General features: G+C 42.4%; 1 protein-coding gene across 6 annotated transcripts in view; it reads left to right on the top strand.

Annotated features, from left to right (window-relative positions):
• asap1 (ArfGAP with SH3 domain, ankyrin repeat and PH domain 1) overlaps positions 1–22,265 on the top strand; it is a 54,682-nt gene that overhangs the window by 21,760 nt on the left and 10,657 nt on the right. For 5 of the 6 annotated variants that reach the window (XM_022767117.1, XM_022767115.1, XM_022767119.1 and 2 more), the window contains exons 4-18: positions 1,414–1,488; positions 1,933–1,982; positions 2,211–2,340; positions 7,469–7,554; positions 9,653–9,728; positions 10,544–10,630; positions 11,348–11,356; positions 11,653–11,753; positions 11,909–11,978; positions 14,947–15,034; positions 15,281–15,329; positions 17,296–17,462; positions 19,989–20,122; positions 20,396–20,487; positions 20,579–20,765. In XM_022767117.1, coding sequence (XP_022622838.1) covers positions 1,414–1,488; positions 1,933–1,982; positions 2,211–2,340; positions 7,469–7,554; positions 9,653–9,728; positions 10,544–10,630; positions 11,348–11,356; positions 11,653–11,753; positions 11,909–11,978; positions 14,947–15,034; positions 15,281–15,329; positions 17,296–17,462; positions 19,989–20,122; positions 20,396–20,487; positions 20,579–20,765 — 1,401 coding nt within the window. The remainder of the gene's footprint in view (positions 1–1,413; positions 1,489–1,932; positions 1,983–2,210; positions 2,341–7,468; positions 7,555–9,652; positions 9,729–10,543; positions 10,631–11,347; positions 11,357–11,652; positions 11,754–11,908; positions 11,979–14,946; positions 15,035–15,280; positions 15,330–17,295; positions 17,463–19,988; positions 20,123–20,395; positions 20,488–20,578; positions 20,766–22,265) is intronic. The other variant, XM_022767114.1, reaches the window with a different exon arrangement.

Genomic DNA, 22,265 nt, shown 5'->3' with positions numbered 1-22,265 from the left:
AGAATTGTGCAGTAAGAGAAAGCAAAGGAGACAGTGACAGTTTCCAGGATGGGCTGTTAGAGCACACCGGCAGTCGGCCAGTGGAAGATTGATTCTGACGTTGGCCATATGCAAGACAGGCACTTAAGAAGCACATTAGCGCCCATTAAGCGTTGTTTACTTCCTTGACCGCTGCTGTGTGTCTGTGTGGACTTGGATAACGGCAACAGGGACTTAAATGCTTAGTACTGTTGTAAATGACCTTGCTGATCCTTATGGTTAGAGCTGCTGAGCATAGCTGTGGCAACCGGAGGTGCTGGCAACGTCAAGCTTTTGCTAATTCTTCCATAGGCTAACTTGCACTTGTGCTGTTTTTGGCAGGAGTTTTGCTATTATGTTTGCTGATTTCTTCAGTCAGCAGCAGCAAGAATGTGTTAATGCATCGCTCTGTAGGTTAAAAGATGAGGCCAAATCCAACATTGTTCTAGTCCTCTTCTCTCAGTACTTTGCTACATCCCTCTCTTGTTTGTGGCACCGAGCCCCAATCATCACCTGACTCTGCGCCTCCTCTCACCTACAGTATACATACCCTTTTTTTCAGCTTGTTGTTTTGGTTTTTGCCCCGCAACTTAACTTTTACCTTTCCAGCAACAAACTGCAGACAAAGCTAGCAGCTAGCTAGGGAACATAGTGGAGTAAATTACTCTGCTAAAAAGCCATGTTTTCCTCAGGAGTTGGTGGAAACCAATAACAGAGCTAAGGAGGAGAGTTAATATTGGATTTGGGATTTGTCAGGTTGCCAGAAATAAGACCCCCATTATTGTTAATGTTGCTCTGTGTCCACTGGAGGTGTAAATAGGCAACACGTTTGCCATAGCAACTTTATAAGGTGATAATATCTCAATTTAGTGTTTACAGCTTGTTCCACTGGCCCTAAATGGCAAAAAGATTCAGCTAATTCTGCTTTACAATGTGGTTAGAATATATAGTTTCGTCTAAAGCAGCTGGACATTGTAGGTTTTAGCAAATGTTATTCAAACAGGAGTAACTAGTGCATTTATTGGGGACTATTTTCAGCTGTGGATTAATACACATTTGGTGTACTAGTATGCTCAAGTATTTTTGGCAGCAGGATTTACAGAAAATGCAGTGCCCATGTTCATAGTAAAGAAGGAACGTGTCAACCAGTGCAACGGTGCTGGTGAGGTTTTTATTTATTCATTTTTTTTTGACGACAATCGAGCTCTTTGTCGTAGATGAACGAGTTATGTCAAGGTTTGGCTGGACAGAGGTTTTTGTCCACAATAACAACCATATCCCGTAAATATTTGCCTCTCACACTGTTATGATGATATGTTACCCATGTTTGCTTGTGACAAGAGCCACGTTATAACTCTCTGTGTTCCTCCTCCTCTTCTCTGTGTCCTCTTTTAGCTCCAGAGCCTCAGCCACAACGTGATCTTCACCCTAGACTCTCTGCTGAAGGGCGATTTGAAGGGCGTGAAAGGGGTAAGATTTACTGTAAAACTGTTTTTCTTTTTTCCCTCTCTCACTTGACTCCCCCCCCCCATGATATGTCTCGGCTGTGGAGCACAGGAAATAGATACCTCGTCAGCACATCTCTATATTCATCTCCGAGTTTCTGTGCATGTGAGTTAGAGGAGAGACGGGGGAGTACAGTTCTTTGTTTTAAAGACCACGTTGTAAATCTTTCAGGAATAAACACTGCCTCTGTGTTGTGTTTGAGGTGAATGGCAAGTAACTGGGTCATGAACCCTTGATGTTTGGGGTACAAGGAGGGGCGTGGTCACTCGCTTGGCGTGCAGGACATAAATCGTGAGCGGAGTGAGCCATTTGCTGTGTCTTTGGTAGCGATCCAACTCTGCAAATAACTCCGTCCCCACGGTGACCTCTTTGTAGTTTGCTGATGCTTGTCCTCCTGTGTTTCTGCAGGACATAAAGAAGCCCTTTGACAAAGCATGGAAAGACTACGAGGCCAAGTTGTAAGTGGATAATGAAAGTGTGCTGTTGTAATACTGCATTTTTGCATCATCTAGCTCATTATAGTGCACTGAATAATGGATCAAACACTGTTTATAATGTCTGGATCCTCCAGGAGCCTTGTAGAAGTTACTGCAGGCAGAGCACATTGTAAAACACAAACCTGCACACAAAACATGTGAAAAAGAGAAGTGCATCCACGTAGTGACTTGTCCTGTCCTGTGTATCAGTACAAAGATAGAGAAGGAGAAGCGAGAGCACGCCAAGCAGCATGGGATGATCCGCACCGAGATCACCGGGGCTGAAATTGCTGAGGAGATGGAGAAGGAGCGGCGTCTCTTTCAGCTCCAGATGTGTGAGGTAGGTAGTAAAACGAGTCTGCATTAACATACGATCTTTATCTGGAAATCCTGTCCGGATATGGACGAATGGCCGGACCGTACAGAGTGACATTATAACAAATTCTACAAGTTGGTCTCATGACAGTTGAAGTGATCCTAGGTGGTCAGTCTTGCATTGTGGTCAGATCTAAGATGTAAATTCGATCTTTCTAGTTTCAGAAAAAAATATCCACCCAGCAAATTGAAAGGTTGCATAATTGCACGTCTTCGTGCTCTCTTAAGCAAAAGCTACAAGGAGCAATCTCAGCAGTCTGGCTCAACTTTTGCTGCAGCATAAAACAACATCGTCTGACATTGCACTCCATCAGCCGGTCAAACACATGCATGAAATGAAACATGCATTCCCAGTAGATTCATTGTTTGTTCATGATCCATGAAGCGGAGAATAAAAACATTTTTTGCCGTGGTAACTTTTTCCAGAATTGTAAAACCCTTTCTCGAAGTATTATAAACCGCCGTTCAGTGTTGTGCTCTGTGATAAACTCTGAAACTCATGGATCTATCATTCAAACCGGCCTTCCTGGATGGTGTTTCATCTTCTTATTGGTACCTATGGCAACAAGCCTCCACCAACGCAGTGCTACTTTTGGTCTGAACACCCACTTATTATTAAAATCCTATACTATGTAAAAGATTTTAAGCTTGAGTTGACTTTTTTTTTTTCTCAGAGATGATTTGAATAATTTAAAGGTTAGCTGTATCACTCATGCAGGGATTACAGTTTCTCTTAAGATACAGCTGTACCTAAATTAATTCACGAGGATGGTATGTACTTCACCAGTCTCTGGCTGTCATCCTCAAGACTCGACCAAAACTGGCTGTTACAATGATTTTATGTCGGTGTGGATAAGATTTAGAAAATACAACCCTAAAAAGACGTGATGAGTACGTGTCAGATATTATACCACTAATAAACGTATAAAAGTATTTTCAGATATTCCATTGTTTCTGTAAACTTGTTTGCCTTTGAGAATGTGGCAACACTGTTTGAATCATGTTTTAGTATTAATTGTCAAAGACTGTGATTAAAGAAAAGTGACAGCTAGAATTAAGTGCAAAACAAATGTGAGCTCTGTATGTGCCCAAGAGATTCAGAACAAACTGTTAGAGCTCACTCTGCTTTGCCAAAAACCTCTCTAGTGGTGGGTGGTGACGCCTACGCCTTGTTCACTCTTTTATCCTGTTAGGATTTTTTAACTCAAATTACATAATGGACCAATGGCTGTTCTACTGCTGTTGGTTGTGTGAATTATTCACTACAGGACTCGCTGCAGTCCTTATGTGCCCTGCCATGCTGATCTTCTCTCCTGTCAGGGTGACTCAGAGGTATTTCCTTGCCCACATTTCCCACCTGTGTTTAAACGTCCTATTATGTTACAGGTCAGGCTGTACGGCATATTCATGTCAGGTTTACTTACCAGTAATGTTTTACAGAAAGTAAAAACATGAAACAAATGGAACAGAGAAGGATACAAACAATATAAACAAGACTACAGCCATGTTAGCATCTGTGTGAGGCTAAATGCTAATATCAGTATGCTAACATGCTCACATTTACAATACTAACATGCTGATGTTCAGAAGCTATAACATTTACCATTTTTACCATCTTAGTTTAGCATGTTAGCACGCTAACATGTAGCATGTTATGCATGTTAGCGTGCTAACATTGCCATTAGAGCTACTAATATGGCTAAAAAGTAAATTCACCAAAGTTAGGTAAAATTTGAGTATTAATCTGCTCCAATCCAAACTGAAGCCCTCGTCTTCAATGTTTTTAGCCCTCCTAGTGATAGTTCTTAGGATGCTAATGCTAGTTGCTAAGTTGTTTGGTTGCTTAGTTTAAACAATAGCACAATTTCCTAACTCTGACATTTTGACCTATATGTGCATTTTGTCTAGTACCATGAAAAGTTAGCTATTTTCTGTTGGAAACATTTCTAAAATTAAATGATTTAACCAGTCTTAAGTTTCCCTTTTTTCAATAAAGTTAATCCAGTATTAAATTATTTTTTGCTTATCTACACATTTAGCAGTTATGTCATGTTTCTGGCCACATGGCAAATGCAAGTCCAATATTGACTTTCTTTATGCTCTATGTTTGGTCTCTACTAACCTTTGAGGGAATTATCAGGCTCTTTAGCTGTTAACTGATCTTCTATGTTCACCAGCTAGACGCTAAATTTGTCTGTCTGAGCTATGATACCAATGGGAGTGAACCGAAACAGTCAAGTTGTGTAAACATTAAGATGAAACTCTATAAAGCTGGGGTGAGCCGAAGAATCAGGTGATAATTCATCACCACAAGCGACCCCTTTTCCCATTGTCACATTGTTTCACATTTGTAATTTGATACATATTTCTGATGAAAATATCAACTGTTGCTGTTTTAAGTTTGAACCTGAATTTGAAACAGAAGACCTACTTATCAGTCACTGTATTATCCAGTGTTGAAGCTCGCCTCCAGTTGCCGCAGGATGCCAAAAAAGAGTTGTAGCTCCCACATTACATTAACAATGGCTTCCTCTTTTGTTGGCTGCCTGAAGCGTAGATTTGATTTAAAATTTCTAATCATCTGCAGAGCTTTGCATGTTCATGCTCTGACTTCCAGTATGATACTGATTTGTTGTATCCTCATAGCACTGTGGGAATCCTCTGAGTAGGGCCTGTTGGCTGTTTCAGGGTAAGAACTTGAAACAAAAGGCCTTTGTGGTTTTGGCCACTTGTTACTAAACCAGCCTCACTGTAAATGATAGTTAGACGACCATGTGGTTTGAAGAATTTTCCCAAAAAAGCATTAAAAAGGGCTGTATTATGAGAGCATAATTCACTTGTTTCTATGCATATACTGTGCAGTATGCCGTGTTAGCTTCAGGTCAAATGCAGTTCAGTGTTCAGGCCAAAAATAATGAGTTTTGAGAGCCAGATATCTCACCAGCTACTCATGTATATATAGAGTCATACGGAGATTTACACTGTGAGACAGGACAAATGAGTATTCCATGGTAGCGACCCTTTTATATCTCTGGCTGTAGTAGGCTGCTGTAGTCATCAGCGAGAAGGTCTGCCTAATGGAAATACTGTATTTTTAGTTATGCTTGCACATGGCTAAAAACACAGTGTTTCCAATATCTTAACATCTACAGTATCAGGCAGAACGCAGCGAGAGTTTGTGCATTCGTGGTTTTCAGAGGATGAATCATTCTGACCTTGGTGATCTCCTGACTTTTCTTCTTTCAGGTCAAAATTTCAGTTTGTCATATGCTTTGATTTTTGACCAAATACCTGCAAAACTAATGCCATTCCCATCAGTGTTGGTGGAATTTTGTGTTTAGCCCTAATTAGCGAATGTTAGCATGCTAGCATTACCATGTAGCTCAAACCACCAAAAGTAAAAAGGTAAACGGTAAAAAGGTTTAGAATATCTCAATATATCAGAGCTGATGAATTAGTTGATAAATAAATCAGTCATCAACAGAGAATTAATCAACAACAATTTTGATGGCTGATTAATCAATTGAATAATTTTTCAATCAGATTATCTGTTGCAGCTCAAATTTAATGTAGTATGTTCTCGTGGGCTTTAAGAAATAGTTTTCACTATATTTAACCTTCCATACACACAACAATTACTTGATTATTTAAGAAAGTAATAGAAGGAAATGTTAGTTGCAGCCTTGCAAGATAAACAGTACTGATAATGTGATATGAAATTACATATACAGTTCTATAATTGAGGATTTTATCTATTGCACCTTGAATATCAACATTTTATCTGAGGCATTTTTTTAATCTGACCCATTTGTTTTATGTATTGGACTTGTTTTTGTGATTCATTGATATTTCTGAAGCATGTCGTGTGTGTAGAAGGCGCTTTAGCAATAAATAGAGGAGACCAAATAATCACAAACATCAGAGGTTTCCTAAATCAACAGTCATCCTGGCTGGAAATACCAGTGGGGCTGTTGTTGTGTGTGGGACAGTTGCTGCAGTCAGTGATACAATCTGTTCATCCCACTTAACCTCATTTCTCTCTGTTGCGTGCACTCTCTCGCTCTCACGCTCATTCCCCCTCTCTTTCTCTCTCTCTCTCTCTGTCTCTCTCTCTCTCTCTTCATGTTACTCAATCACCAGATTACAGGATGCTCTCGCTCTCTCACCCTTTTCATCCTACGCTGTCAGCGAAGGAGTGTGGAAAGGCAGGGATCAGCGGGCTGCATTATATTCCGCCCAGACACGGCAGCAGTTCGAGCGTCGCTGCTCATTCACACAAAAGAGTTCAACACGCACATGCGGCAGTGGCTCTCCAAAACACTGAACCCGCACAAGGCTCAGACAAAATGTGGATAATCTCCCATCCAGCAAGCACTGTCAGGCAGACAAAGGGACAAGGCATGCATGCGTACACACATAGATGCACGCACACATGCGCCCGTGCATCCACACACATGATACAAGGAGCAAATTGAAACTGTATGTTGGCATGGAGCGTCACAAGGCTTTTGTGTGATAGATTAAATTTTGCTGTGGATCTGAAAGTGGTCTTTAGCTCTGACTCTTTGTAAATCTCTGTGGATTGGCACACTGCGGGATTAGCTCAGATTAAGATTATCTTTTATTCGTTTGTTTGGTGGGAGCGCTGTCTGAAGACACCCAGACATACAGCCTACAAAGCACTTCCTCTCGAGGCTGTTCTCTCTTTTTTTATAATGCTAATGTAAAGTATTTTTCATCACACTTTTGAAACTTTATTTAGATCAAGGGAGAGGGATGATATTCTCTTGTACTACAAGGCATTTTCTTCTGTGTTTACCAGTCTAGTCCCCACTCCCACAGTGTCAAGGCAGTCTTGGCTCGAACATCAAAGGCTTCGTAAGGCATATGTGCACTCAGATGCGATTATCATAATGCAAAGTGTTCATACTCAAAAGTGTCTACGGCAAAGCAGAAGTCTTTTTCTGTCTGTGTAACAGTGGGGCCTCATGCTACCTCATTAAACCAAAAAAAAACAAAAAAACAAAAAAAAAACATTAAACACCGTGAATTTCAACTCCTGGCTGAACTCTGCACCTCTCTTTGCTTTGCAGTACCTGATCAAAGTAAATGAGATCAAGACCAAGAAAGGAGTGGACCTCCTCCAGAACCTGATTAAGTATTACCACGCACAGTGCAAGTAAGTACCACATAAATCCCCCTAACCTGAAAGTGTGAAGCTCCCCATGTCGCATGCATCACACTCACTGAGAAACGTATTGAGTCTAGACAGTTGAGTCTCTCTCCCTCTTTGCAGCTCTTCATGTCAGTTTTCTATCTCCTTTATGATTCACGGATCTTTGAGGGTGCACCATTGTGTATGTGTGTATGTATGTATGTATGCATATATATATATATATATATATATATATATATAAATATATATATATATATATATACACATATATATATGGCTCTCATAAATATGCACAGGTCATCATATGGATACGTTCTGACAGCTGTGGGGTTTGGTGGGTAAATAAGTGGACGCTCTCCGTGCCAGAACCGCAGCTCACAACGGCCTGTCACAGAATGACAAATTTTCTCTCAGCGTTGCTAGGTCCTGTCATAACACTGGGACAAAACAATATACCTCGCCATTTAATCTGTTCAACCTGGGCCTTTTGATGGATAGAAAAGCTGCACTGGTGATGGATCAGAAGCATAAAGGCACTGGGCGGAGAGCTAAGAGAAGTGTGTGACTGCTTACAGCCTAGAAAAGAAGGAAACAATTAAAAAGTGTGTGTTCATTTTTACAGTCTTAACCATTTTATTCACAAAAGTAAGTAGGGTAATTAAAAGCAAATGTCAATCTTCGTGTTATTCTCATATTTTTATCCATCTTCTGTTGGTTATGATAACATTACTCATCCCCTCTGTTGTAGAGATTTATGAAAGACCGGATGACTCCCATCGAGAATGAAATCGATCAAGATGTGTGAACCTCAATAAAACAGTAGAAACAGTCCCACAAAAATCCATGCAGCTGTTGTAGTAAAATACATATCAACTGCAGAGCAATTAGCCAATTGACTAGAGCCCAGACTAGAGTGGCAGTCAAAAACTGAACAATTTTTTATTTCATCAGATGAAATGAATAAAATAAAATGAATTGGGTTATTTATCAATCACATAAATTTATACATTTTCTCTGAGGCCCTAAGCATCATAAATATAATCAATAGTTAGTGAGTTTTATTGACTTAAATATCACAATACCAACATATAGGATGATTGATCCAAAAGCACAATATTCCATGTGTCTGTCCACAAATGAATAAAGTAATTAAGCAAATGTTCCAACATGTGAACTAAGTGAGTTTGAGTTATGCTCAGATCTGTAATTTTGGAGGCTACTACAAGGGATCTATAACATGCAGGATTTGTGCAGCAAATATGTTTGTTATCACTCCTCTTGCACAAGCTGAATCAAAGTGAACCATAGTCTCACTCTAAGATGAAAGAGCATCAATAAGGCCGGTAAATCAGCTACAGGGACTCCCAGGGGAGGACTTTCTGTGTTTACTTTCAGCTGAACTCAAAGCGAGTTGGATGAGGTTTGTTTGAGAAGCTCTTGGAGGCTCCCACTCTGTGCCCCAAATGACACCGTTCTTGCCAAGCTGATGAATCTGCATTTCCCAAATCTCTGCAACATAGTTGGGGAGTAAAGTGTCATCACGACCAAGAGTCAAAATAAAAGTTAGTCTACACACACTCTGCGAGGCCAACAGTACTTGACATGTAGAGCTGGATGGAGCTCGAGGAGAGATGTGGGATGGTCGATACACAGGGTGAAAGAAAACAAGCAGAAAAGGTGTGAAAGTAAAGAAAGGAGGAAGGGAGATGTGAGCTCCAAGAAGAAGGGCAGTGGGTGGAGAGAGAGTGAAGGGGAGGTCATTAGCAGTGATTTGCAGATGCAGCGCTGCGTCGAGGTCTGTACCGCTGACAGATCTGTAATGGATTTCAGGATGTGCTAAGCACCTCTGCAAATCTGCTGTGGACACGGCCAGAGACGATTTCTGTGCCAAGAGGCGAAAGGCGCCAGGAGGAGCCGGGCTATACATTAAACATAAACTGCACCAATTTCTCCCCGCGTGACCTTCATAGTGGCCGAAAAGATCGTAATGTGACACCTGACATTTGCGAAGCAGTTTCCCTAAATGACCGATCCGTGTCTCATATTTATTCCGATGAATGTTAATGTCAGTGACAACTCACATGTACCTCTGTCCCTCCAGTTTCTTTCAAGATGGCTTGAAGACAGCGGATAAGCTGAAACAGTACATTGAGAAGCTGGCAGCTGATCTCTACAATGTAAATACTCACACAGTCACCTTTTCACCTCTTCCTTCATCTTTATCACCGTCAGCTCCAGCTTTGGTTTCCAGCCTGTGTTTGTGCACATGCATACTTGGACCAAAGCTGTAGTTAAAAAATCTAACCACTTACTTACTTCAGCAGATAAGTTTGCTTTTACTGACGTGGTTAAAAGCTCTGGAAAAATCTAGTAAGAGGACCTTGAGTTGAGGGTTTTTTTTATTTTTCATTTTGTCAAAGTCAAGAATGCAGTGCTTTCTCCCGAAGCAGCAGTTTTATCAGAATACAGAGCTCCTGCCGTCATTATATGAGGGAAGGTGGCTCTTTTGCAGCAGCTGTCACGATTCAGAACTCGCTGTAAAGTAGTTAAACCTCACTTATATGAAGACAGTAACGCATGGGAAAGTAGATGTCAGACAAAAGATCATCACACTGCACTGATTCCTCCCAATAAATCGAATTTAACGGAGCAACGTTTTGATCTAACAATGCCTGATGCTCGATTAAATTAGATTTATCGGCGGCCATCAGTGCAGTGTGAAGGTCTTTTGTCTTTTTTTTTTTCTTCAGTTTTGTGTTTCGTGCACTTTGGTTGTCAGAGCCTGGGGAAGTGGCACAAGTTTTTGGACACTGGTGTGAGGGATGGCTTGTAAAGAGAGCAATTTGTAAAGTGACTGAAATTCGTTTTGGAATACACCAGTTTATTTCAGTCTAGACATTTATACAGGTCATTTTTATTAGTGTAATAAATGGCTCTTTGTAAACACCAGCTCTCTCCGTTCTCTTGGTGTACCTCTCCCTTTCCTCCACAGATCAAACAAACTCAGGATGAGGAGAAGAAGCAGCTGACTGCCCTGCGAGATCTGATCAAGTCCTCCCTCCAGCTGGACCAGAAGGAGGTAGGCAGGTCACATCCAGACACACCGGGCCAAATCTGAACTCGTAGGCAGGTGAAGTGCTTCCTGCACCAGCCCTCCCAGAAATATATTGGGCTGAACAGAGCCAGGGTAGAGTCAGTCATCCCAGTCATACTGAAACCCCCTTTCCATGTTTTACCACACAACCCCCCCCCACCCACCCCCCACCCCACCCTCTCACTCTGGCCACTACCAGGTTTGGAGCTTGTCTCCTGCAGCACAGAGCGAGTGCCCAGTGCTGTACCATGCTGGTAGCCAGTGTGTGGTAGGCTTTGCTGGTGACCAGTGTTGTGCCTCACTGGCTGCTCAGTGGAGAGCCACTCACTGCCAGACTCGAAACCACACACACACATTTAAAACACGGCCACCCCTGGTTTTTATTTATCTACACGGGCCGATGTAGCCGTGCGTCGGTTTCCAGCGTCATCGCTGTTCACATGTTCACACACTCAGTCCGCTGTTCTGCATGAAACCGTCTATAGAGTCTTTCACATTTCATTTACACGTTCTGTAGCTTGTCTTGTTAATAGCACCCGTGCACATTTAGAAAATAAACACTTTTTCAGATTGTGGTTGATCATTTGGCAAACGGGCAGGGAACACACACTCTTTCACACCCACCACTTGCACCTGAGCTGGATCTTTCACACCTCTCCCCTCTATCTCCCCCCCTCTGCCTTCTGCTTGTCTGGAATCAAGTCTAGAAGAGTAAGTGCTGGTGCATGTTGAGCATGCTGGCATCCGTCTATTATGCTTGACAGTAGAGTGGTTTGACCCTTTAGAGATGTTGCAGAGCATGCCTTGTAGATTGAATTCTTCTGTTAGCACTCACTTCGGTTTTTGAAAAGAGACACCCTGTACTTTCATGTCAGAGAATCAGTTTGTTGTGTGTTTGTGTCTGTAATGCATGTCTTTATGCAGCTTCTTCGTACATGCTATGTGTGTTTAATGTAGTTTTTTGTGTGTATGTGTTTGTGTTTGTGTTATGATGTGGGCTTGCACAGGACTCGCAGAGCAAGCAGGGTGGATACAGCATGCACCAGCTGCAGGGAAACAAGGAGTTTGGCAGTGAGAAGAAAGGCTACCTGCTGAAGAAGAGTGATGGGTAAGCTGCTAACACAGCCATTGTTTAAAAACGCTGTAGTGCACCGTTCGTGTTGCATTACGAATTAAAGAAGAAAGACACGACAAGCCCTTCAACTAATGTGTGTACCCTGCCACCACCCCCCTACCCCCCACCCCTCCCCCCTCTCATCACAGGCTGAGGAAGGTGTGGCAGAGGAGGCAGTGCTCAGTGAAGGGGGGCATCCTCACCATCTCTCATGCCACAGTGAGTACAAGACAAATACACACACGCACACGCACACACACACACACACACACACACACACACACACACACACACACACACACACACACACACACACACACACACACAGTCACGTGAACCCCCTGACCCTCACGAGTAACTATGTGAATCAAAGGGAGAGCATCATGCAGGGAGGTTGTGTTGGGCTTTCTCAATCTGGAAAGCTGGAAGAGTGGAGCTGACATAGATGGGTTGTCATGGAAACAGTGACCACCACCCCCCCCCTTTCCACAACCACCGAGTCCCCACCACCCCTCCCCCACCTCTGCCTGCTGCGCCTCGGTGACTCATCTCAGAGCGAGTGTGAGCGTACTGTATATGCTGGCACGTCTGTAGCGTTGTCTCCTCTCTTGTGCAGCAGCAGCAGCTCAGTGTGATGTTTTCTTTCCTGTGTGAACTGCAGGAATCTGCAGCTGAGTTCAGCTCTGAGGTCATTCTGTAACACCTTATAGCTCTATAGCTTCCCACTGAGCCTCAAACAGTTAGGGGCTTAGCACAATCAGTAAATTGAGATGATTATTGGCAGAGCAGTGGCAGGTGTCTCCCTCATCACACTCAGATCATCAGTGAATCCAAACATGTGAAAAACAGGAAACATTGCATTCGGCGGTCAGACTTAACAAGGTTTTTCAAAATAAGATCCTATGCATTTTAGTTGTACTACGCTAATTTAAAATCATCAAATTATATAAACTAAAATGCTAAATGTTTTTTGAGTGGATCTGAAAGATGCTCCTCTGATATCTTGTGTAAATTTTGGGGAGGGAAAGCCACGTTGGAAAAAAGCCATCATAGAATAAATAATTAAGTTAATAAAAAATTAATTAAGAGACTAAGTTTGGGTGTGACATGCATCTTCCTCTGGCCTACAAACCAACATAGCTGTATCATTATCATTCAAGCTAAGATGACTCGGTCCGTATCATTATAGAAAGAATAGGATCAAAAAGGAAACAGAATTTGTCATATGTACTTGATTCTTGGACCAAAGGCAACAAATTGTCAGCAGGCTGAGTTGCTTCTATGAATGAAGAAACACCAACAATAGATATGGATTATTACAGAATATTGCATGTAGTTAAATAACCAGACCATTAATCTATCTAAAAAAAACAAGCATGTATTATTCAGCAGTTATGTAAATTCTCTACAGTTTGATGTAATTTCTTTACGTCAAATAGAATGAGACAACCTAAGAAGATTATACGTCAAACACATCAATCTCTCAGGGATTTATTTACCAGCCTGTGCTGGTTATCAATCACATGACCGTCCCCATAAAAGGTATTACCTTATTTGATCTGCAGCCTTGAGAAAGAAAATGTTGTCTGCTTCATAAAATAAAGTGCTCTGGTTCGTGCGCCTCATGCAGTACGCAGGGTCTTTTCTTTGTTATTTGTCCTGGGAGTGAAACTAGAAAAGTGCCTCAGACTACGATTGAAACCCACAATGCATTGCATGGTTAAAGATCTGTTACTTCACGTCAAACAGGTTTCATCAACATGCATTATTCAGGAGTTTGCGGTACAAATGGAAAAGCAGCATTTTGTGTGCTTCTCAAATGGTCAAAATTTAAAATGAAGGCTGGTTTTACACAGTTTTATCTTTATCTTCTTTCATTTCTCACGTAAACAAACTTGTAATAGCTCCAGAACGGACTAAATTATTTAGTTCTTATTCTAAGGATAGCAATGTCGTTCCACAACTCTGGTTCTGACTGTACTTTGTTTTTAGTTCTAACTAGCAAATGCCAGGATGCTAACATGCTAAGCTAAGATGGTGAACATGGCAAACATTATACCTGTGAGACATCCGTAATTTGTACTAGTTTCCTGTTACATGTTTTGAATATTGGTACTGGTGCGATGTGTTTGGAACATTTTGATAACAGAATTTTATAACATTTTATCTTGTATCCATATAAATATTTGAATTTGAGGTCGGGACAATATTAGTAACTTTCACTGCTGAGGAACAGTGAGTCAGCTTGTTGTCTGAGCTGGTGAGGTTGGCTTTCTGGAGGCTTGTTTACCAACAAGACACAGTTGTTCCAGCTGAAACGCAGCAGGGAGGATCAGCTCTGGCGGCGCATAATGATCACGACCGATGTGATCGCGAGCCTGTGCATTTTTTATTGTTCACATTTGCTGTTTTTATAGTGTTAGGGTGTGAGCATGATTTGAACCTTCACACAGCGGCTGCCTCAAACATGATATCATTTCTGTTTGCTAGAGAGACTCAGGGGAAGTGGTTGTCTCAGATATGATATAAAAGGTTTACCTCTGTTCTACTGAAGGGACTAAATCCTTAACTTCTCTGTCTGCTCTGGTCTGAGTGGTAGATCTACGAGACCTTATAATCACTCCTTTCTGTCTGAGGGCAGTTTACCACCACTCCAAGTGTTTTTTTTGTTTTGTTTTTTTTTTTTCTTCTCTCCAACCCTTGTGGCAGCTGAACTCTAGGTGACTCTCGTTGACATGGCGGGATGCCAGCAGGCCGGCCGAGCTCCAAGGCTCATCATCGCCTGTTAGCATTTCATTAGCACGTGCACCGGCCCCTCCCCTGCCCCGGCACTGGCAGGAGACAATGCTCAGTGTACATGTGCCAACTGGGCCCATTATTACAGTACACAGCCCAGCCAGCGCCGTCCAGTTCCTTAGTGGGGACTAGAGAAGCCTTGAATTCAGCCTGTTGTTCGACTTGTGTGACTTTTTATCTGAATATTCAAATTGTCACAGCAGCATTGTTGAAGAATGAAAAAATATCTTGTTAAAAAAAATCTTGGCTTTTTCACTTTGACGTTTCATACAATAAACAGCTGATACATTGCATCATATATAATAACCATATAGAAACCTCTGTGTGTAATGTTGTGCATCTAACCTGAAAAACCTGCCTTTTATAATGCGTAATGTGTTTCGTCTTGCAGTCCAACAGGCAGCCAGTCAAACTCAACCTGCTCACCTGCCAGGTCAAACCCAGCTCAGAGGACAGGAAGTGCTTTGATCTCATTTCTCGTAAGTTCTGCGTGCAATTGCTGCTCATTTCACTAGTGTATGTGCCAGAATGGGTCAGTTATTTAGATGTTAGCCTGCTGAAAGATGGGGAATTCCTGCTTAATCAAGATAAACATCAAGGGAAAAGAACTTGTACAAAAGGATCACATGACAAGTGATATATTTGAATAGTTTACTGCATGATGTCTGTTGCTTCTAATAAAAATGCAAGCTCATTTGCTTATTTTACATCCTGGTTTTCCACAGATAACCGGACATATCATTTCCAGGCTGAAGATGAACAAGAGTTTGTCATGTGAGTACTTGAGAGTAACCATGTCCAGAGAAATGCATCATGCTCTGCTTGTTTTCTGCCTGTTGAGCTTTTATTTTTATTTCCTTTTGAAGGTTTATGAGACGTTTCCTGTCTTATGACCTTTCACCTAAATCTAGTTATTGATGTAGATAGCTTTCATTAATCTTTTTTTATTAATGGGGGTTTGATTGGCGGATTCTCGGTCGTGACATTGTTATTCTTGAAGACAGGATGTGTTTGACTTTGCGGAGAGCAGAGAGACTGTTGGCAGTGGGTGGCAGAGAAGAGAGCAGTGGGATTTGTGGTCTGCAGTAATTCAGGTCACAGTACCCTCAAACTGTTGTTTCCCATGCAGTCACACACATGTGCATGTGAATAGGCAGAAACACACACACACACAGACAGATTGGGACAGTAGTAATTCATATAATGCTTTATTAGATTATCACACAATATTAATCAGCACTTTTTGTAGACTTTCAGTAGTTGTGCTAATTGTTTAGGTGACCTTTTCCACACTCACCACACATGATATAGGTTTGATTTTGTTTTTCAGTAAAGTGCACACTGTTATAGCGTCTGCAAGTAGTAATATATGTTTGTGTCCGCTGTAGATGAATAGGTAATTTGTTAGTTGGCTATCAGCTAGCTTAGTTAGCTCCCATTAGAAGGTCCCACTTTTTGCAGTTAGCAAAAGATAGCTGATCCATGGAGCTAATATCTGGTTTTACTTTGAGTAGATATGAGTTCATTTCCCAAGATGACGTCTTCTAACTGCTTATTTTGTCAAATGAGCCAAAAACATTTAGTTTAAATGATATAAAACACAGAAAAGATGAAAATCCTAACAGTGTTTTCTGATTATTTTTCAGTCAATTGATTAATTGTTTCAGCTCCATGCTAATGACACAAAGCTTCTTAGATGGATAATCTTCATTATAATGTTTTTTCCCCTCGAAATTATGAAAATAGTTTAATAAGTAAACTCTGTGTTGCTTCTCGAGGGAGAAACACCCTGAATCATTAAAAGGAAACTGAATCTGAGTCTCACTGAATCTTCTTGAGCTGTCTAGACTAAAACGCTCTTGAAGCACACTTTGATTTCTGACACTTTTGTTCTGGGCTGGCATCTTCTTCCTCTGATGCCGGAAGCTTTCTTCTATCTTTGCTGTGGTTGTGCGGCTTGTTTCAGTGCTGCTCGAGCACTCTGTAGCTCCATGTACATGTAGTCCTCTGGGATCCAGCTCAGTGCTTCTCACTGCCGGTTCTGTCACGCACCTCCAGCTGCAGCAGCAGCAGCAGCAACTGCAGCAGCAGCGTCTTCATGGGATTCTCCATGAAATATTTAGTATTCCATAGGGCTTCTGCTTTGGGCAATCACACTCCCCCTCAATTAGGCTGGGAGCATATTATAATGCATATTATAAGTAAACACAGAACTGCTTTGGCTCAGCAGCTGCACACCTACGCATCTGTGGATTAAAATTTCTTGTTTTTACACACAGACGGATAAACAGACAATCTAACACATCGGTCCGTGTGCCCACTCCCTGTCTGGCCTCTGTCTTTACAGGCGGCATTGAGTGGCATTGACAGAGGAAATGCTGACGTCAGGCTCATAAAGCCCACTTTGTGTGTGTGTGTGTGTGTGTGTGTGTGTGTGTGTAGGTGTGTGTGCGGGCCAGTTCAGTGGGTAGAGTGTAGCAGCACATTGTGTTTGAAAGTCAGCTTCAGTTTTTCCTGTTTGCATGATTCTTAATGACCACAGACTTGGCTAAAGATCTGTTAATAACTGTGTGTAATGAAGAATACACTGGGTTTATGGAAACTGGCACCTTGCTCTCTCGTAGCTATAATCAACTTTTTAGTGACTTATTTCTAATTCTAGTTTTTCAAGCAGAAAAATTCAAGCAAAATAGTTCCAGCTCTACTTATAACGGCATTCATGATGTCCTACCTCCTGCAGCTGGATCTCGGTGCTGACCAACAGTAAGGAGGAGGCGTTGAACATGGCGTTCCGCGGTGAGCAGAGCAGCGGAGGCGAGGACGGTTTAGAGGACCTCACTAAAGCCATCATAGAAGACGTGCTGCGCATGCCGGGCAATGAAGTCTGCTGCGACTGCGGAGCTGCAGGTGAGTACTGCTGCTGTGTGTGTGTGTGTGTGTGTGTGTGTTTGTGCCCAGAGAAGCTTTATATAGTATGCACATCCTCTTCCTGTTTTATGCTTAGTCAACCCTCACCTTGTTCCAGGAAAAAGACAAACACCTTCACTTCAGCATTTTCAGATTCAGCTCTGAGCAAATGTTTTATTTTAAATCCACGCACCAATCTTGACTCCATTGCAGAGTCACAGCTACCTTGAACTCCGTGTCCTTCAGTTGGATGGTAACTGAACAAGCTGCACTGCAAAATCCCCCAGCAGCCTTCAGTGAACAAGTGTGTGTGTATGTGTGTGCGTGCATTAGTGTTGTTGGCATTCAGGACACAACCCGATCCTGGTCCTCCCCCACATTGGGAAGCAAAGACTCAGCACTCAGGAGTGGCGTAGACATTCAGGCCCTCTGACACTTAACACACACACACACACACACACACACACACACACACACACACATTCTCCTCTGTCAACACAAACACACACAGCAGCTCGGACCGACGGGAGGACTTTATGCTCTGAGGGGAAAAAAAACATTTCTTCGCTTTGAGAAACAACATCATTACATCACGTCGTTACATAAGTCACACACGCTCCGACGACCCCTGATATCTGCAGAGGGGGGAGGTAATTTGTCATGTCTATACTCTTGTTGCTGCAGTATACATGGCTTCAGTAGTAACACTGCCAGATGTGGGTTGTTTTACTTTATTAAAACCACAATCGATTTTTAGCTTCCGCCGAGGAGATGACACCCAGCGCTGAAGTGCGTCTTTTTCCTCCACGCCTAAAATTAACTTCATGGTTGAAAGGTCGTTGCAATGACTTTGAAAGGTCGCCTCTTTGTTCCCTCTGGTCTGAGCAGAAAGAGGACGACTCCATCTTATTTCATATTCTCCCAGGGTCTCCCTCTATAACACACAGCTTTGCAGCATTAGCGTTAAACGGCTCTGGAGGTCAGCGTGCATTCACTCATCATGCTTTAACATGCACTTCGTGACCTATCACCATCTTGCATCTGTTCATTGTCCTGTGTAAATATGTGTGCACGCGTGTGTGTGTGTGTGTGTGTGTGTGTTGTGCCTGCCTGCTCGCGGCCTGTGTTTCTGTGTATGACTCATTGGTTTTTGGGGCTGCCTCTGACGTTCCCGCCGACCTCTGCCCGCTGTTAACATGTCAGATTCGGACAGAACGACATTCCGCGACTCACAGCATCACCGAGGTCACGGACAACACGGCCGAGCTGCATGCTGAGGCTTAAATCTCCCAGATTGCATCAGAGCATCAGGCAGTGACGCCGGTCAGTCAGTTCAGAGGGCGCCGCGTGAAGCCGCCGCTGGTGCATCTCAGCGTGCTTGTGCCGTTTGATTGACTGTAGATTATGCAATGGACTTTATCTGCCTCCTGCTGTACGATGTGACTGTGGGTCACTGTTTGTGATTTCAACATTCATATAGTTATCTGCAATGTTTATTGTTGATTTGCGAATAAAAATAAATACATTCAGTCAATAAATCCAAGGCAGGTTTGTCTCATCAGCCGTAACATGACCAAGATTACATGATCTTACGGCTGTACGCACATCACACGTAAGAGCATCCACAGCTTCATCAGATATTTGAGCTGATGAAAGGTTGTCTGTGTTTTTCATCAATGACACAGGATTAATAAATGCAGCTGTAGCACAAAAACTTGGATCTTTCCTGTTTGTTAAAATTAAATTCTGGTATAGGATTTTTATACTTCTCTGTCTGCAGGAAGTGTCAGATATGATATTCTGAATTAAAAAAAAATGTAATAACATAACTAATTAAATGGCATTAACAGTCAAATAAAAACAGGTACTGACGATGAACCTGTTTCTGTTCATGTGTGAAATGTATTTCTCTCGTTCACACAGAAAAGCGACAGAATGTAAACAGTGTTTAGACGCTCGCGGCGCAGTTATCAAGGAGTCCTGAAGCAGAAAAATGTTTCATCTATCCCTTAAACATCGATGTCTGTGGTTTTGATGTCGGCCCCTCTCACTTCAAGAGTAATAGTTTCTGTCAATGCCACACCATTTTTCTCCCAGATTCAACAATCATCCAGGAATGAATCAAGTTCAGAGACACAGAGAAACTATTTTCTCTGCACACAATGGCCTTAAAGAGCTAGAATACAATGCAGCCAGATAAAAAAAATAATTTTCATTAAGGGTCATGACTGATGCGTTTTATCGCTGAGAAATCTCTTGCTCTTTTATTCTGTAAACATGATCTCTGTGGCATTCATTGCCCATAAAGATTTGAATTAATATGCACGGTTTCTGGGTAGTCGAAGTGAAGTTACTGTATCTCCTGCTGCGTCTGGAGCTACCAGCTTTCAGAGGTACCTGGTGCATCTTATCCAACTTGAAATAGTTTTACTGGGTCCACACCAGCTCCACTCATGCCTATTGCAGTATCTTTATACCGGAGGTAGATGGCTAACATGTGTTTTCTTATATTGTTTGTGTTTGTAGACCCTAAGTGGCTTTCCACCAACCTGGGGATCCTGACCTGCATCGAGTGCTCTGGCATCCACCGTGAGATGGGGGTCCACATCTCCCGCATCCAGTCCATGGAGCTCGACAAGCTGGGAACCTCAGAACTCTTGGTGAGTCTCGACACGGTCTGCAGAGTGAATAAATAGTCGTTTTTGGAGAAGCAGCAGTCCACACCCTCTACTATTTTCATCTCTAGTGAAATATTAGAAAATAATGAAAGAGTAGTGGAAACACAGGAAAGTGCAGAATTTGATCCTTAAAGCAGCGGGCTTTCATACTCCCAGATCCACTGTGCTCATCTGTCTCTGAGCACAAGCAAATGCTGCTCTACGTTTTCACATTACTGTGATCCGATGACTGACTTTTCCCTCTTTCTCCCCCAGCTGGCCAAGAATGTAGGGAACAGTAGTTTCAATGAGATCATGGAGGGAAATCTCCCTTCCCCTTCACCAAAGCCCACTCCCTCCAGTGACATGTAAGTGCTCTCTGACTTATATATCCAAATATCCAAACAGAATTCCTTTTCTCTTAAAACACACTTTTAATACGCAATATTTTGCCCACAGGACGGTGAGAAAGGAGTTCATCAATGCTAAGTACGTGGACCACAAGTATGCGAGGAAGACATGCACGTCTGCGGCAGCTAAAATGATCGAGCTGTTTGAGGCGGTCCAGTCCAGGGACCTGCTGTCCCTCATCCAGGTCTACGCAGAGGGGGTGGAGCTTATGGAGCCGCTCCCGGAGGCGGGGCCGGTGAGTCTGAACTTTGAGGCAGTGGTTTCCAAGCTCAAAGCTAATCATCTGTACAATAAGTCATCAACCACTTCGCTGCTTGGTTTGGTTTCCTGTAGCTGTTGCAGTGATTTCAATTTCACAGCACTTAAGAGTTTATATGCTGGATGCAGGAGAGGTGAAAGGCCAAATGTGTGTGCTATAATATCCAAATGTTTGACTTTTAGTATTTCCGTCACCCCTCTCACAGTCGGCGACATTGCCAATGTAAAAACAGCTGCAATGCATAAAAGAAATCGGCTCAGTGAAACTGCAGACAGTGAGATTGTGGATTATCCAGATTATTCAAGGACACTTCGGCAAATAAAACCCAAACTATCTGCATGCTGTGAAACCGCTCAGCGTCAGTGCAGATGTATGTTTCTCGCCTTTGTTATTTGGCTGAACTGGCCCTTTAAATATTGAATATTTCTCAGAAAGCCTTGATGAAGATACCTATCATGTAACATTGACATTCTTGCTGCCTGGAATCTTGGCTACATGTCAGCCTCCTCCCATAACCTCCACACTATATTTCTGTGACGCTCGGTGATCCCACGCTAAACTACAAAGCCAGGAAACCTCCTCCCCACAGCTCTTACACATGCCGCTGCAGTGGTTCATCCTCATGTGAGGTTTATTCCCGTCCACCAATGCTGACACATTTCTACCAGTTGGTGAATTATTTGGTGGGCAGAAATGGGCGTAACAGTTGGAAAATTTTGAGTCATCCGGATAACTTCACCAGCAGGTGGTGACATCCAGTAACCTCCACCACGTTGTAGAGCATCATCTCTGCTGAGTCCATATTTACTTAAATGACGGCATCTGTGGTGGCTCAATTCGTGTGTCTGTTTTTTATTCTGCGGTTCAGCCTGTTTTCTCTTTGTTTCCTCATTGCTGTTGCGCCACTGCTTTAGGCATAAATGAAAGTTAAATAACAGGCAGGAGATGGTGAAGATACTGTAGCGTAAACAACATGGGTGGTCAGAGTTAATCTGACATAAATGGGTCGATGGTTTTATAGCACAGACATGGTTCTCCTCTAATGAAAAATTAAGCATTCAATGCTGCTACGCAATAAAAGAGGATATCATTTGGTGACAGAGGGAGCTGCTGCTGCTGCTGCTGCTGCTGCTGCTGCTGTCTGCGCTATGAAGTCTGACTCACCGATATCTAATCTGCTGCTGTCAGTACATCTGAATGGCTGCAGACAGCACAGTGACATCCCACTCCCCCATTAAACCTAGACACAGATAGCCCGACAGGAATGCAGGACTAAATGCAGCATGTACTCTACTCTACAGACGCCAGGATGCCACCAAATACACAGCACATGTAACCGTTACTTCCATTAATGTAATCTTTTATCTCCATCTTTAACGTCGAATCGAAAGAAATAACACCTAGATTCAATTTTAAAACGGCAAATCACATGGCATGAATGCAAAAATGGGCAAATTTCACTTTCGTGCTTTGTAG

Source organism: Seriola dumerili, unplaced genomic scaffold (assembly GCF_002260705.1).
Source record: "Seriola dumerili isolate Sdu_G_001 unplaced genomic scaffold, Sdu_1.0 BDQW01001124.1, whole genome shotgun sequence".
Lineage (NCBI taxonomy): Eukaryota > Metazoa > Chordata > Actinopteri > Carangiformes > Carangidae > Seriola > Seriola dumerili.
The sequence above is the reverse complement of the archived record's forward strand: the minus strand, read 5'-3'. Positions and strand labels throughout refer to the sequence as shown.